Raw genomic sequence first — 16578 nt, 5'->3', positions numbered from 1 at the left:
CCCGAAAATCAAAGTGAAAAAAAAGATACAGCAGGCTAGTCCATTTTGCTGAAATTTCACTGCAGCAACTCAGTTTTACTGGCCCCTCACGTGCTTGTATGCATGCCTGACAACGTCGGGGCATGCACCTTGGGAGACCATGGATGGTGTCTTGGGGTATTTCCTCCCAGATATGGACCAGGACATCACTGAGCTCCTGAACAGACTGAGGTGCAACCTGGTGGTGTCAGATGGACCAAAGCATAATGTCCCAGAGGTGTTCTATTGGATTTAGGTCAGGCAAACGTGGGGGCTATTCAGTGGTATCAATTCCTTCATCCTCCAGGAACTGGCTGCATACACTCGCCACATGAGGCTGGGCATTGTCGTGCACCAGGAGAAACTCAGGACCCACTGCACCAACATAGGGTCTGACAATGGGTCCATGGATTGTATCCCAATACCTCATGGCAGTCAGGGTGCCATTGTCTAGCCTGTAGAGGTCTATGCGTCCCTCCATTGATGTGCCTCCCCAGACCATCACTGACCCACCACCAAATCGGTCATGCTGAACAATGTTACAGGCAGCCAAATGTTCCCTACAGCTTCTCCAGACCCTTTCACATCTGTCACATGTGCTCAGGGTGAAACTACTCTCATCTGTGAAGAGCACAGGGTGCCAGTGGTGGACCTGCCAATTCTGGTGTTCAATGGCAAATGCCAATTGAGCTCCACGGTGCCAGGCAGGGAGCACAGGGCCCACTAAAGGATGCTGGGCCCTCAGGCCACCATCCTGAAGTCTGTTTCTGATTGGTTGCTCAGAGACATTCACACCAGTGGCCTACAGGTGGTCATTTTGTAGGGCTCTGGCAGTGCTCATCCTGTTCCTTCTTGCATAAAGGAGCAGATACTGGTCCTGCTTATGGATTAAGGACCTTTTACGGCCCTGTCCAGCTCTCCTAGAGTAACTACCTGTCTCCTGGAATCTCCTCCATGCTCCTGAGACTGTGGTGGGAGACGCAGCAAATCTTCTGGCAATGGCACGTATTGATATGCCATCCTGGAGGAGGTGGAATACCTGTACAACCTCTATAGGGTCCATGTATTGCCTTATGCTACCAGTAGTGACACTGACCTTAGCTCACATACATACACATATATATACACACACACACACACACACACACACACACACACATACACATATACATACACACACACACACCTATCTATCTCATGTGTTAGCATCTTATTATAAAACATATGGACTTTGACATAGTTCTAAATGACATGCTAGTGGAAGATTGTCACGGTACCCTAACCAGTAGCGTCTACTGAAATATGGTGTGGACAGAAATATGCTAAGTGACGACAAATAAAGCCTGCTTGCTGACAGTGCTGTGAGAAGGTGGCAATGGCACCTTTGCCTCACTACCACACACTGCTAGTGGTAAACACTGGCAGTTAGCAAATGCAGGAACAGCGATGACTAATGGTGATGAAATCCAGGTCCAGTACATTTAGAATAAGGTGACCCCTGTGCTCCATAAATGCTTTTACATGGGGTTTTTGTCTATGACAGCCCATTTGATTCCCTATGATGGGTAGAGATAGGGTGCAATCTGGGTTTGATACTATTTTGCTCATCTCTATTTACTCTCAAATTGTCCCCATAGTCTCCTGTTTAAATTACTTTGCAGCTTTGTTTTTATTTTACTACACCATATTGGGTTTGGTTATTTCTGTACTGTTGAAATTCTTACATTTCCATCATGATTGGGACAAGACAAAGGTTTTCCAGCAGCAACAGCATTCACTGTCTCCAATATGGAAGACTCTTCAATACCATTATCTGGACTCCTCTGCAGCACATCCATCAGGTTAGTAATGAAGAAGTTGTTCTGTAGTGCAGACACACCCTTCTCGGGTAGAATTGAAGTCTGGCGACAGACTGGGCAAGAGAGGGTCAAACTGTGAGCTGGAATGTAGTTCTGCAAACACCTGTCACATCATAAGAAGAGACAAGGAGGGTTACTCACTGTATGGAGCTGGGCCAAAAACAGTAGCCAAATATGCTTTAAAAAAATTCATCCAAAAAGCAATACACATTTGAATGTCCATGCTGCATATAGGTCCTATATATTACTAAAATATTGCTATGCCTCATGAGATCTTCCCAAATATTGATTATGCATATACGTAACCCGGTACCCCCACACCAAAGTAGTCAGCATCTAAATCCATGCTGTCCTTGGAAAAGAAAGGGAAGTATGTAAACTCTAGGATCCTCATTATCTGTATGCCAAGGTCTTCTCCTGTTGGCAATTTTTAATCATACACCTGCTACATGCATAGAACCAACTAGTGGTTGAAGAGAAGCACAGACCATTAATTCTGGCAAAGGATACAGGGTCTCTGGATGTTTGAATTCTTCTGTATCAGTGTGACTGTTGGATCAATGTTGACCCTAGAAAGTAGCATTTTTACATAGAGGGGACAGTTGTCTCTTTGCACGCCATCCACCAGATTTGGAAGTCTATTCAAGGCACGCGTCTTCAGGGTAAAAGATCCGCTTCATTTGTCACGATTAGAAAGCTCCATAATTTGTCCCAACGCTTACACATTTCTGCCCAGTACAAGCTTTGATCATAGCCAATGGCTATGACTAAGGCCCATATTGGGCAGAAACACATCATCGTTGGGACTAATTGTAGAACTTTCTAATTGTGACAAATAAAGCTTCTCTTTTACCCTGAAGATGTGTGCTGCAAATTTACTTCCCATATGTCTGTGCATACAAGTAAGACCCCTGCATATGTGCAAAGATACTGCTGGGTTCTGGTATCTGGAACCTTGTACAGACCCAAGGCATCTGTGTGCATGTATGGGGGATCTTCTGCACATGCGCAAACATGCTGTAGGTCCAACCAGATCCTGAACACCTGGCAGAGACTTGAATTACATCTGTGCACGTACATCTTGTAGTGTGCCCGTACCCCCGAGTGAAATACTGCCTCTTGGGATGGGAAGTTGAAATCCCAGGAGCCATCAGGGCACTGCTGCATAATTCTCACCTAAGCGAGAACACACCAGTTCTTTAAGGGGGGAGGGTGTTCAGAAAAGAAAATTTTTTGTAATGAATGAAAATTAATAGGTTCTAAAGATCTCCCTATAAAGAATGAAAGTCTGCTTTAGGGTTCTTCGTTATAATAATTATATTAACTCAAATTATGATGTGCAGTGCCGATATTACAAAGTAAAAACATTGAAAATATAAAAGGAGGAGGCAATGGCAATGAGCTGGCTGTTATTTGTACCCACAGCAGCTGCACATGAAAGACATTATACAATGTCTGCAGAAAGCAAATCTACTGAAATAAATATCCTTTTTTGCAAACATAGTGGGTGCAGGCCAAGCACTCACCACTGCAATTTCTTGCATTGTCCTGAACATTCCCTTAGCATAAATAAAATATAAAAACTCTTATCAAGAGTGACCGACTATACCGGCCCTTTCTGCTCAGCTCCTCATTCATAGAAGCCCTACTACAGCTTATAGGAATGAAACATGATTTGTGAATGGAGGGGGCAGACCTTTCAATCAGGTCTGTCATCATTGGTGGTGGGGGTCAATAGACGGGGGAATATTTTAATAAATGCAGCAGCCAGCAGCACAAGAGACACATCAGGTTAATAGTAAGTCATATCCCTTGTACTGTTTTTTTTTTTTTTACTAAACTTAGGCTTTAAGGGCCGGTTCACACCAGAACAATGCACTGCAGTATCGAAACCCAGATTGCAAACGCAGTACATCTGCCTGCACCAGGTCGCAAAGTACCATGTGGTCCAGTTGCAATGCGGTTTTTAAAGTAGCGCATGAACTATGTAAACAGTGTGATTCACCCTTTTCAAAATGAATGGGCTCAAATCGCATCACATTGCATGTGAATCGCGCAGGAACACGTAGCGCGTTGGCTTCCAAAATGGGAGGTACCTTTGGCAATGACCTGGCTGTTTGGGGGTGTTTAGCAGCTGCACATGATAGACATTATATAGTTACATAGTAGGTGAGGTTGAATAAAGAACGTAGTCCATCCAGTTCAACCTGTGTAGGTGTGTGTGGCCGTAATCATCTCGATTACCCCTGAATGTTCTGATTCTTGAGATGTAGTTCTAAGAGTCTTTTGAAAGCCACCATACTTCCCGCAGAAACCACCTCTTGTGGTAGAGAATTCCACAATCTTGTAGCCCTACCTAACAGTAAAGAAAACCCCTCGTTGCCTGAGGTTAAAACGCTTCTCCTTCAGACGCATTGTATGCCCTCTAGTCTGTGGAAAGCAAATGTATTGAAACAAACAAATATCCCTTTTGCTAATAGTGGGTAATGGTAGTAATAGTGGGTGCAGGCCAAGCACCGAATACTACAATTTCACGCATTGTCCTGAACATCCCTTAGCATACAGAAAATATAACACAACCTAGGACAACTCACCTCTCACAAAATGTATGCAGACAGGGAAGAACTTTTGGATTTTTGTAGCGGTCGAGGCATATACTGCAGATTAGGAACTGCTTGTCAATCTGTCGCACCACAGGACTAGGGATATTGGAGCCTTCACTGGCCATCCTAGACCACTGACATGTGGGTTAAGGTCCCTTCCACCTTGCACACTGGAAAGAAAGAAAGAAAAAAAAGCCTTCAATATATAAATATATTCACTATGACTTGTGAGAAATAAGTGAGACATTTATAAATACAATCAGCTTTTATATCAGATATACTTTCTAGAATTTCTCCTTCATACATACATTAAGTAATTCAGGGCACGTCATCTTAAATGTGATTGAAATAACAGCACTGAACCAAATACAGGCGGTCCCCGGGTTACAAACATCCGACTTACAAATTACTCCTACTTACAAATGGAGGGAGACAACAGGAAGTGAGAGGAAATCTACCCCTAGGAAGGAAATTCACTCCTGGAAGAGTTCTCATGGAAATAAGTGTCTCCACTGAAGCTTTATCACTAATCCTTGTTTCCACAACAACCTAAAATTTTCAAAATCCAGTTGTCATAGGGACAGAAAGTGAACTGAAATCTCTTGAACAGGCGTACAGACAGCAAAACAAATGGTACAGGGGTGTTAGCCCTTCCCTATGCTATCCAAAAAACTTAAAAATTATTCTTTTGGCTGGAGCTACACTTAAATATGTACCTGTTCCAACTCACAAACAAATTTGACTTAAGTACAAACCTACAGTCCCCATCTTGTTTGTAACCCGGGGACTGCCTGTAAAATGCTAAAGAGGATATATAAAAACATACTGTGTATATATATATATATATATATATATATATACACATACACACACACATTAATACATACATACATACATACACACGGAAACTTTCCAACTGAAGTTTTTGCATGGACCCACCAGAAATTAATGACACAACTAAAGCTAGAGCACTGAAATTTCAGCAGCCGAAACATATTGGCAGAAAATAATGATTCGGCCATTTTGCCGGAAAACAAAAAAAAAAAACAAAAAAAAAAAACAAAAAAAAAAAAAAAGGTGCCGATAATGGCCGTGGGTCGTGCTGGGATTGAGGTGCAACTGCACAGTGAAGATGCCTGTGTTGCATATGTCCAGTGGCAGTGCCGCCAGGTGACGTCACTCGCTGTTTGGCTGGCGTGCACATTCCCCACTGTTGCGACTCGGGAGTTGGGAGCATGTGGCTACTATAATAATTCTAAAAGGTGAGCATTGCCACTTGAGATCTTTCCAACTGCTCTCTGTGGGAAGTTAACTGTACAGGATTGACATCTAAACTGAAACTATTAGAAATATAAAAATACAATACAACATTAATTGATTGCATGTTATTTAGAAAGAGATAGCATTCAGTAATATGTGATTACTATTACTACTGTACTGACAGGGTGATACTATTACTACTGTCCTAACAACAGGATAGTGCATGATTAAAATGCACTACCCTGTTGTCAGTATTTAGTGTAACATACTACTGAATGATATCTCTTTTTAAGAAGCATGCAATCAATGTTGTCTTTTTTTATTCTTATTATGTATATACATTTTTTTTAAAAAAACTGTAATTTTCGATTTCAGCTAAGTGCATTCTGAATTTTCTGTTTCGGTACCAAAATTTTTATTTCAGTGCACCGCTTATTAAAGTAGAACTAGTTAATAATATGACTAATACAGATGGTGGCAGTGCTGGGTGAGTGACCCCCTGTAGGGAAGCTGCTTGGCACATGGCCTTGATAATCACGGCTATCACTGTAGCAGTGCCGACTACTACAGTGTTTGACAGCTTCCCCGGCAGCCCATCTTATAGGAGATATACAGTGGCTGTGCTTTATAAATGTTAACTTACAATGCTGATATGTAGCCCCGAGTTCCCGGCCAAACCCAGGCCTTGGGACTGGGGGCTAATCATTTTTTAATGAGCAACAGGAGACCCGCGGCTTTTGGGGAGCCCACTCGGGGCTATAGCCCCGGTCTGCCCCCCCCCCCCTGTCGACGCCACTGACAGTCTTATATCTGTATAAAATGGAACAATGGGTATACGATAAAGATCATAGCTAAGGTTCAGCTGTAAAGAACATGCAGTATGTGTCAGCTATCCATTCACATAGATTTCTGATTATTCTATTAGGAGTGATCAAACTCTCAGAAGATAGCTGTCATCTGATGTGCATCTCCAGCAGGCAATACATGTCAACCCACATCCCCATTAGAATAATTCTGTGTGTGTGATCTTTAAACAGGAAAATCACCATTCACTATAATCATGAAACCAAAGCTTCATCTGCACTGTAATCCCTTGGAAATGTAGCGCACAGCGTGGCATACTCCTCAATGCATATGCAAATCACTTTACATGCAAAGCAAGCCCAGTGCTTCCCTTAACAAATCACGCTATGTTTATTTATAACTCTATTTCCAGTACATATTTGCCTCCTGTATGTGAGAAAAGTCCACAATACCATACAGGATTCAGGAGCTAGTTTGTGGAAGGAATGTCGTTTTAAAGCTTTTTGGGGGAAAAAAAAAATCAGCACAAGGGATATAACTTGCTATTAATCTAATGTGTGCTTGTACTGTTGGCTCCTGCATTAGTTGAAATATTCCTCCATCGATCCCACTTACCCCGGTTTGGTGGGGGTTATTAGAGCCAACAGACCTGTGACAGGCACTCATCAAGAGTGATAAACTGTGCCTGCCCTTTCCGCCCAGCGCCTCCATTCATAGAAGCTGTACTACAGTGGAACATGATTTCAATCAGGTCTGTCAGTTCTATTAAGCCCATTACACCAGAAAATTGTGGTGGTGATTTATTTATTTATTTTTTTTTGGATCGGCGGATTAAGATTTTAATAAAAAAACAGCAGCCAGCAGCACGAGGGACACATCAGATTAAAGTGGTTGTAAACCCCCCTCAGTAAGTTGTACCTATAGGTATTGTAAATATCACCTAAACTTACACAGTTTAGGAGATATTTACTGTATAGTGCGTTGATGTCATCGGCGCATGCGCTCTGAAGGAATGGCCGCCCACCTGCAGGAAGACAGGTGAAGATGGATGCGGCCTCCAGTGGGGACGACGAGGGTTGTGTTTGGAGGTAAGTGTCACATAATTTGCAAATATGCGATGCATACTAGCACATTATGCCTTTAGAACAAAAAAAAAAAAAAACACTGGCTTTACTTCCTCTTCAACAGTCAGTCATATCCCTCGTACTTTTTTTTTTTTAAGTAAACTTTAAGCTTTAAAAGGGCCGGTTCACACCAAAATGTGGTGCAGGAAAACAAACTGCAGTAGTGTGGTTAACTCTTCAAATGCAGGTCACACACGTAGTGCATTTTCCTGCACCAGATACCATGCAACCTGGCTGCAATGCGGTGCATGCACTACTTTTGCTGCGGTTTACCCTGATTCAGCCCATTCAAAATGAAAAGGCTCAAATCGCACTGCATGAGAATTGCACAGGGTCGCACAGCACCGGCCGTTAGTAAGGAAACATGGTCTAACCATTTCTACAAATCTACTGTAGTTGCATATTCAAGTGCCTTGTAAACACAGGGGAGATGAACAAATCTGGGCAGAGAGAAATGTGCCAATTTCGACACACACATTTATTCAGCCCTTCTTACACCAAATAAACAAGTTGCCTTACAATTCATTAATTTACTGCATAATTGTTGTGCACCGTCTGTTCACGCACATCGATCTCCCCTCTTTCTCCTGAAGTGCTGCTCCTTGCTGTCCACCTCTCCTCGATATAGTAATGGTATACATATTAATATAATTTATAATTAAACACTTTAATGCTGGCTCTCAGCAGCCCTTGAAGTGGGCTTTATTGCCTGGGAGGCAACTTGGCTTCTATATCATGTGACCGCTGTGATTAGCTTTCACAGCAGCCACATGATGGGGAAACCATTGGCTCCCAAACAGAAGCCTTGATGAGAGCTGTTGGTTACAGCTTGGTCAGTGTGCTGGGAGCTCTTAAGAGCCATACACACTAAGATTTTCTGAAGACTTTTTCCTTCAGATTTACCTTTTCTATGTAGTGCAAGGGCCTGCCGGATTGCATACAAATTTAAAGTGTTTAGGTTTGACCTCATATTATATGGTTTTGGTAAGTCTAAAAGGAAAAAGTCTTCAGAAAATCTTAGTGTATGGCCCATTAGCAATAAACTCCTGCCAGCGTGGACACACGTGTGGTGGCTAGGCATTAAAGCCCACATTTCTTGCCAACACATTTCTGCATTATGCAGTTTGCAGGAGGCTAAAAATTTGGTGCTTGATTATTTGGTGCATAATTTTGAACAATAAGGCTCCATGCACACAGGGTATTCAAGAAAAGTTTTTCTGAACATCAAAATGCTAGAAGGAAACGGTTTATCGCGTTTTTGAGCGTCTTTCTAAAATTACACCAGCTTGCACTCAGCTCTGCAATGAAAAAAACGCTGATAAAAGTGTATTTATGAGGATTTAAGTGTTTTTAAGCATTCAGCGTTTTTTTGTGGTCATAACTGCTCTTGAATGCGATTTTAGGGCATTCAGACAACATTCCATAAACTCCCCCTGCTGATTATCCTCAAAAAAGGTCCATGTGTGCATGGACACATAGGATAACATAGAGGGAAGTTTAAGAGCTGTTAAAAAAAAAAAAGCCTGTTTTGAACTCTGGGCACAATTTTAGTGGATCTGCCAGCTATCCTGTTCACCCAGAATAGCAGTGGATGCAAGAGGGTTAAGGACACCAGGTTCTGACTGTGGGAACGATCCTGGGTGCGATAACAACAGTTCCTGTTGAATAGGACTAAGGCCCCGTTCACACTGGGGCGATCCGATTTGCCAAGGCGACCTCATAGGTCGCGGCGCTCTGCTCGCACCGCGACCTCGGAGCGGCCGGCACGGACTTCATAACATTGAAGTCTATGCAGGTCGCTCCGGGTCGCCCCAAAGAAGCTCCAGACCCTTTTTCTAAGTCAGAGCGACTTGTGTCGCTCCTATTAGAACGGGTCCATAGCTTCTCTATGGCGAGCGACCTGTCAGGCGACCAGGTTGCCTGACAGGTCGCCCCAGTGTGAACGGGGACTTAAGGTGTATATACACCAGACATCTGGTGAGTGCAAAGGCACGATGGAGGGGAGCACTATTTGGGTTGACTTTATATATAAGAGGTGCACTGGTGGCTTTTCATTTAACCTATATAACAAGAAGATATTCTCCCCATATACACTATAGGGTTTGAGTGACACGCTTCTTCAAGGACTTACTATTTCTTTGACTTGATCCTTAGCAGATGGACTAGCCTCATTATAGTTTGATATGTGGCTATTGGTTTCGTTATATTTATATTTCGTTATAGCACTGATTTGGACACTCATTCACTTTAGTAACAGTTTTTCTAGGGTGTATGATTGATCGTGCACTTGTCAATCTCCCAGTTTAAACTTTCATTTTCTGGCAGCAATGTGTATTAAAGTATACATGAACTTCTACCCTGTAAAACAACGCACTCTTTTAAAATAAAAATGCAAGTAATAATGTATGTATGTATGTACACACACACACACACACACACACACACACACACACGTACATAAAACACACATATACATACCTTTTTTCTTTTTTTATAACATGTCACATGACCTCGGTTCTCAGGTGCATAAGGGGCTTAGAAAGGTGGGGGTGGAGACTGCAGAGAGGTGTGTCAGCAAGAGGCAGGGAACAGCAGTACACTGTTCTTCCTAGTGAAGAGCTGTGCAGGGAGGGGGGCTGTCAGCACAAGTCTGATCACCAGAATACAGACAAGCTGTGCTCCCAAATAGAATGCAAAGAACAAAGCTGCTGGGATGGATGTGCTCTCATACCTAGCATGGTCAGTTTGAAATAGGAAAACATGGGGACTGGCAGTACCACCAGCTACTTCACACAAAGGAAGCAATGCAAATGTAGCCCCCTCCTAGATAGGTGCTAGAGAGTGAGTATAGTTTTGGCTCTGTCTACCCATCATAGGAGCAGAAGGTAAATTCTATATTGCTCTGTGCTTAACAGGGAGCAGGATCTGTGAGTTAGGTCTGCTCTATGTGCTCAGTGTGTGATTCATCTGGTCTAGGGGAGTGTGTCACACTGGTCCAATAGGGAGGCATGTTGGACAGTGGAGAAAACCTGGCCAATGGGTACACAGGCTTTGATACAGCCCCATTGATTGGCACAGACTGCTGTCTCGGTGCATTGTGGAGTGTGGTATAAAAGTCAGGAGCACATGTGCTTGGGGTCTTTGGCTGGTGAGCAGAGTCCTGGAAGGAGGGTGGCGGCTGCCTCCTCTTCTGCAGCAGTTGGTGTATGGTCACAGGCAGTCGGGCCTGGTGAGCCAGAAGCAAGGAGCTGAACCCAGAGGTCCAGGAGAGCTGACTAGGAGGAGTTAAGACACTGGAGAGCCAGGAAAGCAGTATTGTGAGTATAGAGTATCATGTCTAAGGGCCTGACCAGGTAGGGGGCCACTTCGGAGTAGAGTAGTCAGAGGACGAGTGTCAGCTGGTGGAGTGAAAGGGGGGTGCTAGACGAGCACCCTGAAAAGAAGTGCTAAGCAAGTGTTTATTCAGGAACTTTACCTCAGATTCATCTAGTGGCAAGGTGAAACTGCGGCCTAGACGCATCCTCAGAAAGAAGTCCTCAGGATTGTGAAAAGTTCAAGTTCTGGAGTATCCCACTCAACCCTTCTCCTATCCTCATATAAAATAAAACAAATACAACAATCCCTATATTGATCATTGACTGAGCCGGAAAGTAAAGTGTTAAGATTCTGCATGCAGTTGCTACCGGTAACCCAGAGGGACTCGAAAAAGGTGAGAAATCCAGCAGCCCCCAGGGGGGCAGTGCTACACAAATAGAACAGGATACTTTTTCATACATAGGTGTCTGTTGTACCAGGTACCATCAAGAATATGAAATGTTGGGATAACATACACTTTAACATTCATTTTATGTAGAAATCGCATTTATTCCTAGGAGGCTATTTCACATCTATGCACTGCAACGTCAAGTGTTTTTCAAACACGAGTGTTAAAGTGGCATTAAACCCAAAAGCGAACATTATATTGCAGCTTACAATTTCCTAGATGTGATGGCTGCATTCGCTTTCTTTCTTTTATTTGCACCTGGTGATCTGTCCAGTGCGTCTATTTTTCAAAAGAACAAGCTTTACTGCAGGAGTTAGGGGGTTGAGACAAAACATTTTTACCCCCGAACGGGTGATACCAATGATCAGCTTTTATTTATGTAAAACCTTTATTCCAAAAAGGAAAAAAAAAATGTTTGCTGTAATTGCTTATTAAAGTGATCGTATAGTCTTTTTTTTTTTTTTTTTAAATAAAAAACATGTTATACTTACCTGCTCTGTGCAGTTGGTTTTGCACAGAGTGGCCCGGATCCTCCTCTTCTCAGGTCCCTCATCTCTGTTCCTGGCCACTCTTCCCTGTTGAGTGCCCCCCACAGCAAACAGCTTGTTGCGGGGGCACCCGAGCCGAGTCACAACTTCCTGTGTCCATTCAGACACGGAGCCACGACCCTCTCTCTCCAGATTCGCCGACAGACTTTGACAGCAGTGGAAGCCAATTGCGCCATGGTGCTGTCTCAGCCAGTGAGGAGGGGAGTCCCGGGCAGCTAAGACATATCTGCAACATCCCTGGATAGAGACGGTGCTCAGGTAAGCAATAGAGGGGCTGAATAGCATGCATTAAGAAAAAAAAACCCTGCCTTTACAACCCCTTTAAAAGGAAAAGTATAGCCAAAGCTCCTTTGGCTGTACTTCTCCTATGGATCACAGGAGTGCAAATAGTTTTTCACTCCTGTGACCCGTTTTCAGCAGAAAGCGGACGTCACAGAAGTCGGTCTAAGCACTACATCATCACGACAACAGAAGTCCGGATCTGCCAGGTGCCTGGACCAACCACCTGGCTCAGCCTCTCAGCGAGCCACTGAGAGCCTGAGCAGGCCGCTCCCCGCCCCTCCACAGCTCAGTGCTCCAGTGAGTAAGGAGGGGGCAGAGACTGAATCAGCAGCTCTCTGCTTGGGAGCTGTCAGAACCGAGCGATCGGCGGTGTTTGATTGCTCAGTTCTCAAATGTAGAGGCACCGGGGGACAGATGCTGCATCCACCTAGGTACCGTATATACTCGAGTATAGGCCGACCCGAATATAAGCCAAGGCACCTAAAAAAACTGGGAAAACGTATTGACTCGAGTATAAGCCTAGGGTGGGAAATGCAGCAGCTAATGGACCCAACTGGACCACCACGAGATCCAAAACAGGGGCTGCAGGCATGGTACAGGAGATGCAGGGCTGTGGGCATGGTACAGGAGATGGTACAGGCATGGCACAGGAGATGGTACACAGGCATGGCACAGGAGATGCAGTGCTGCGGGCATGGTACAGGACAATCTCCTGTACCATGCCTGCAGCACTACATCTCCTGAGGAGATGCAGGGGCTGTGGAGGAGTCTCGCTTACCTTTCCGCATTGCATTTAAAAATAGCGCCGCCCGGCGCCAACACATCACCGCACATGCGCCGTCTGCCCAGGAGTAGCCGAACGTGTACGTGCTTTCCGGAGCACTGACCAGGGAAAAGGTAAGTAAGACTGTGACTCGAGTATAGGCCGAGGGGGGCTTTTTCAGCATGAAAAAACATGCTGAAAAAGTCGGCTTATACTCAAGTATATACGGTAAGTATTAATCTAAAAAAAAAAAAAAAAGCCCAAACCTATACTTATTTTTTAATTGTGAGCTAGAGTTTGGATTCAATTTGTGAGTGTATCTAAATCTGCTAAGTACATCTAACACTCCCCTCCACCCTAGACTGACAATGCTGCTGTCCAAAACAGTTTAGGCACTCTTCAGAGGGGGTGTTACTGGCCAGATCACCAAGTGCAAACAAAGAAAAAAAGCCTAAAAAAGAAAACGAATGTAGCCACATACAGTATAATGATTGGTAAGCTGCAATATATGACGACATTTTTGGTTTTGGGTTTAGTACTGCTTTAGGCAGAACTGCTTAAAATAAATGAGAAACATACTAAAGCGCTTTGATCATGTAGTTTTGTTCCTGACACATTTGTACCATTGAAAATGCCAGTTCGGAATGTTTTTTGCTCACTTTGCATGATGAATGTACAAGGAAAGCACACACATGTACAGAATGGACAAATATGCATCCATACACGTGCATAGGTGTGAAAGGGCTCTTGGCCCTGTGTTGTAGTGTCCACAGCCAACATACTCTGCTAAACAACTGAAAAATGACTGCATTTCCAAGCGCTCATGCAAAGATAATTCAAAACAGAATGCCCACACGCAGGGCGTAGGCCGCCGTTAAACAATTAGACTAATCAGGCAGTGCAATTACCCATACTGGAGAACCAGATACTACACAAGAGGGATATAAAGATTTATCTGCCACTGGATTTTATTGCCAAGCTAGAGAAAATAGATGGGCTAATTGTATTAGGCTATTGTGGAGATTGTCAACACATAAATATCATGGATGAAATGAACCAGTAAATTAGAAAAATTATGTTAAGTTTAATAATAATCACGCAGTACCACCATGCTGTAATACATTTTACCCCCTTCTCCTGGATATTGGTTTTATACTAATGGATGGTCCTGGTCTATTATGAGAACACTAGCAGCACAGCCATACATGACGACATGATCATGAAAAAAAGTGAGTCTTTTCAAATGTAAAAGGTGTATGGTAAAATATGGCAATATGGTTTAGATATCTTACCTACTTAAAAGGACCAGGTCTATTTCTGACACTTTTACAAGTTAAAATCAGTATGTTTTGCTAGAAAAATACTTAGAATCCCCAAACATTAAATATATTCTTTTTTAGCAGAGAGCATAAGGAATAAAATGTAGAGCATTGCAATACTTTGCCACACTGTATTTTGTGGGAAAAAATACACTTTTTTAAATGAAAAAAATAAGAAAGCAGTAAAGTTAGCCCATTTGTTTCTATAAATGTGAAAGATAATGTTACGCCAAATAAATTGATACCCAACATGTCATGCTTTAAAACGGCGTACGCTCGTGGAATGTGAAACGTAAAAAATCTCCAAAGCCGATGCTTTAAAATGTATATAGGCAAGTTTAGAGCTACAGAGGAGGTCTAGTGCTAGAATTATTGTGCTCACTCTACGATGGCGGCGATACCGCACGTGCGGTTTGAACACCGTTTACATGTGTGAGCGTGACTTGCGTATGTGGTCGCTTCTGTGCACGAGCTTTGAGTGCTTCAATTTTATTTTTCTTATTTATTTTACTTCATTTTTTTTTTTAATTTTACACTGTCCCTTTAACATTGTTAAACATCCCTTGTAATATAAATAAGCAGGGCAGGTTTTCTTTAATGTGAGAGCTGGGTCAAAAAGACCTCAGATCTCACATTTACACTTAAAATCAATAAAAAAAAAAAAATGTTCTTAGAATTAGAATTCCTTTATGGCCTGATCATCATCATTTTTAGATCACTTTATCAAAGTAAACGGGTCAAAAGAAAAAAAAACAGGGAGGCCGATCTTTCCTTCTGAAAATGGTACTCGTAATGCTTAGTTCTGCTGGATCCTTTAACAGAGCAAAGGTATATGTGCATTGCAGCGCACTGTAAATGTACATTGTGGTGCAATTAAGTTTGCATTGTAATGTAGATTTACAGTGCGATTCCATGTGTCCTATTACGAGGTGAAAGAGCTTCAAGTTACTGACCTGGAACATGTTTTTATAGAATAGCCAGGCAGCTAGTATTTTCAGGTTTTGTTTTGTAAGATTTACATATATAAGAGATCAGTTTATAGGAAATATAGTTTTGAAAAACTTGCTTCTACATAGAGTTGTAATTCTATGTAGAACACCAGCAGATGACATGGCTCCCCAAAATCATCACTGACTGTGGAAACGTCACACTGGACCTCATTCAACTTGGATTCTGTGCCTCTCAACTCTTCCTAGGACCTTGATTTCCAAATGAAATGCAATATTTTCCACAGTCAGTAATGATTTGGGGAGCCATGTCATCTGCTGGTGTTGGTCCACTGTGTCTTATCAAGTACGGTTTAATGATCATGATGTCACTGTGCTTGATTAGCCAGCAAAGTTGCCTGACCTAAACCCCATAGAGCAGTGGTCCTCAACTCCGGTCCTCACGGCCCACTAACAGGCCAGATTTTAGTTATTACCTTGGGGAGATGCAGACTAGAATACTGCAATCACTGAGCAGCAAATTATATCACCTGGGATGTATTTCAGTTATCTTGCAAACCTGGCCTATTAGTGGGCCCTGAGGACCAGGGTTGAGGAGCACTGCCATAGAGAATCTGTGGGGTATTGTCAAGAGGAAGAGGAGAGACACCAGACCCAACAATGCAGACAAGCTGAAGGCCGCTATCAACACAACCTGGGATCCATAACACCAACACTTTCAGTAAGCCAACATTTCTGTATTAAAAACTATTTTTTTTTTTTTTTTTTTGGTCTTATGTAATCTACTTTTCTGAGATACTGAATTTTGGGTTTTCACTAGCTGTAAGCCATAATCATCAAAATTAAAAGAAAGAAATGCTTGAAATATATCAGTCTGTGTGTAACACACATCTATAAAAATATAGAAGTTTCACTTTTTGAATTGAGGATATTATAAATTCTATGAGATGCAAATGTGTGTGTGTGTGTGTGTATATATATATATATATATATATATATATATATATACATATACACACACACATACATATTATATACATATTATATATATATATATATATATATATATATATATATATATATATATATATATATATATATATCGCAGCAGCCATAGTGTCTCATCCCATTAGCAAGCTTTTACAAGAACCTAGCGCTATACAAGAACCTGAAAATAATAATAATGATAATGATAATACAGAGTGCCCTACTGCCTCTGCTTACAATATACTTCTAAAAATCAGCTGATTGAAAAGGATACTAAAGATGGCCATACACAGAGAGATTC

General features: G+C 42.4%; 1 protein-coding gene across 3 annotated transcripts in view; it reads right to left on the bottom strand.

The window, feature by feature from the left end:
- The window catches only part of TRIM2 (tripartite motif containing 2), a 229513-nt gene that overhangs the window by 39098 nt on the left and 173837 nt on the right, over window positions 1-16578 (bottom strand). For all 3 annotated transcript variants that reach the window (XM_082257346.1, XM_082257345.1, XM_082257344.1), the window contains exons 2-3: window positions 4472-4650; window positions 1743-1980 (exon numbers count right to left, since the gene is read on the bottom strand). In XM_082257346.1, the coding sequence (XP_082113472.1) occupies window positions 1743-1980; window positions 4472-4605 (372 nt within the window). In that variant the 5' untranslated portion in view covers window positions 4606-4650. The remainder of the gene's footprint in view (window positions 1-1742; window positions 1981-4471; window positions 4651-16578) is intronic.

Source organism: Pelophylax lessonae (genome assembly GCF_965119305.1).
Source record: "Pelophylax lessonae genome assembly, chromosome: 1".
Lineage (NCBI taxonomy): Eukaryota > Metazoa > Chordata > Amphibia > Anura > Ranidae > Pelophylax > Pelophylax lessonae.
Note: the sequence above shows the minus strand (reverse complement) of the source record. Positions and strands in the feature narration are given on the sequence as shown.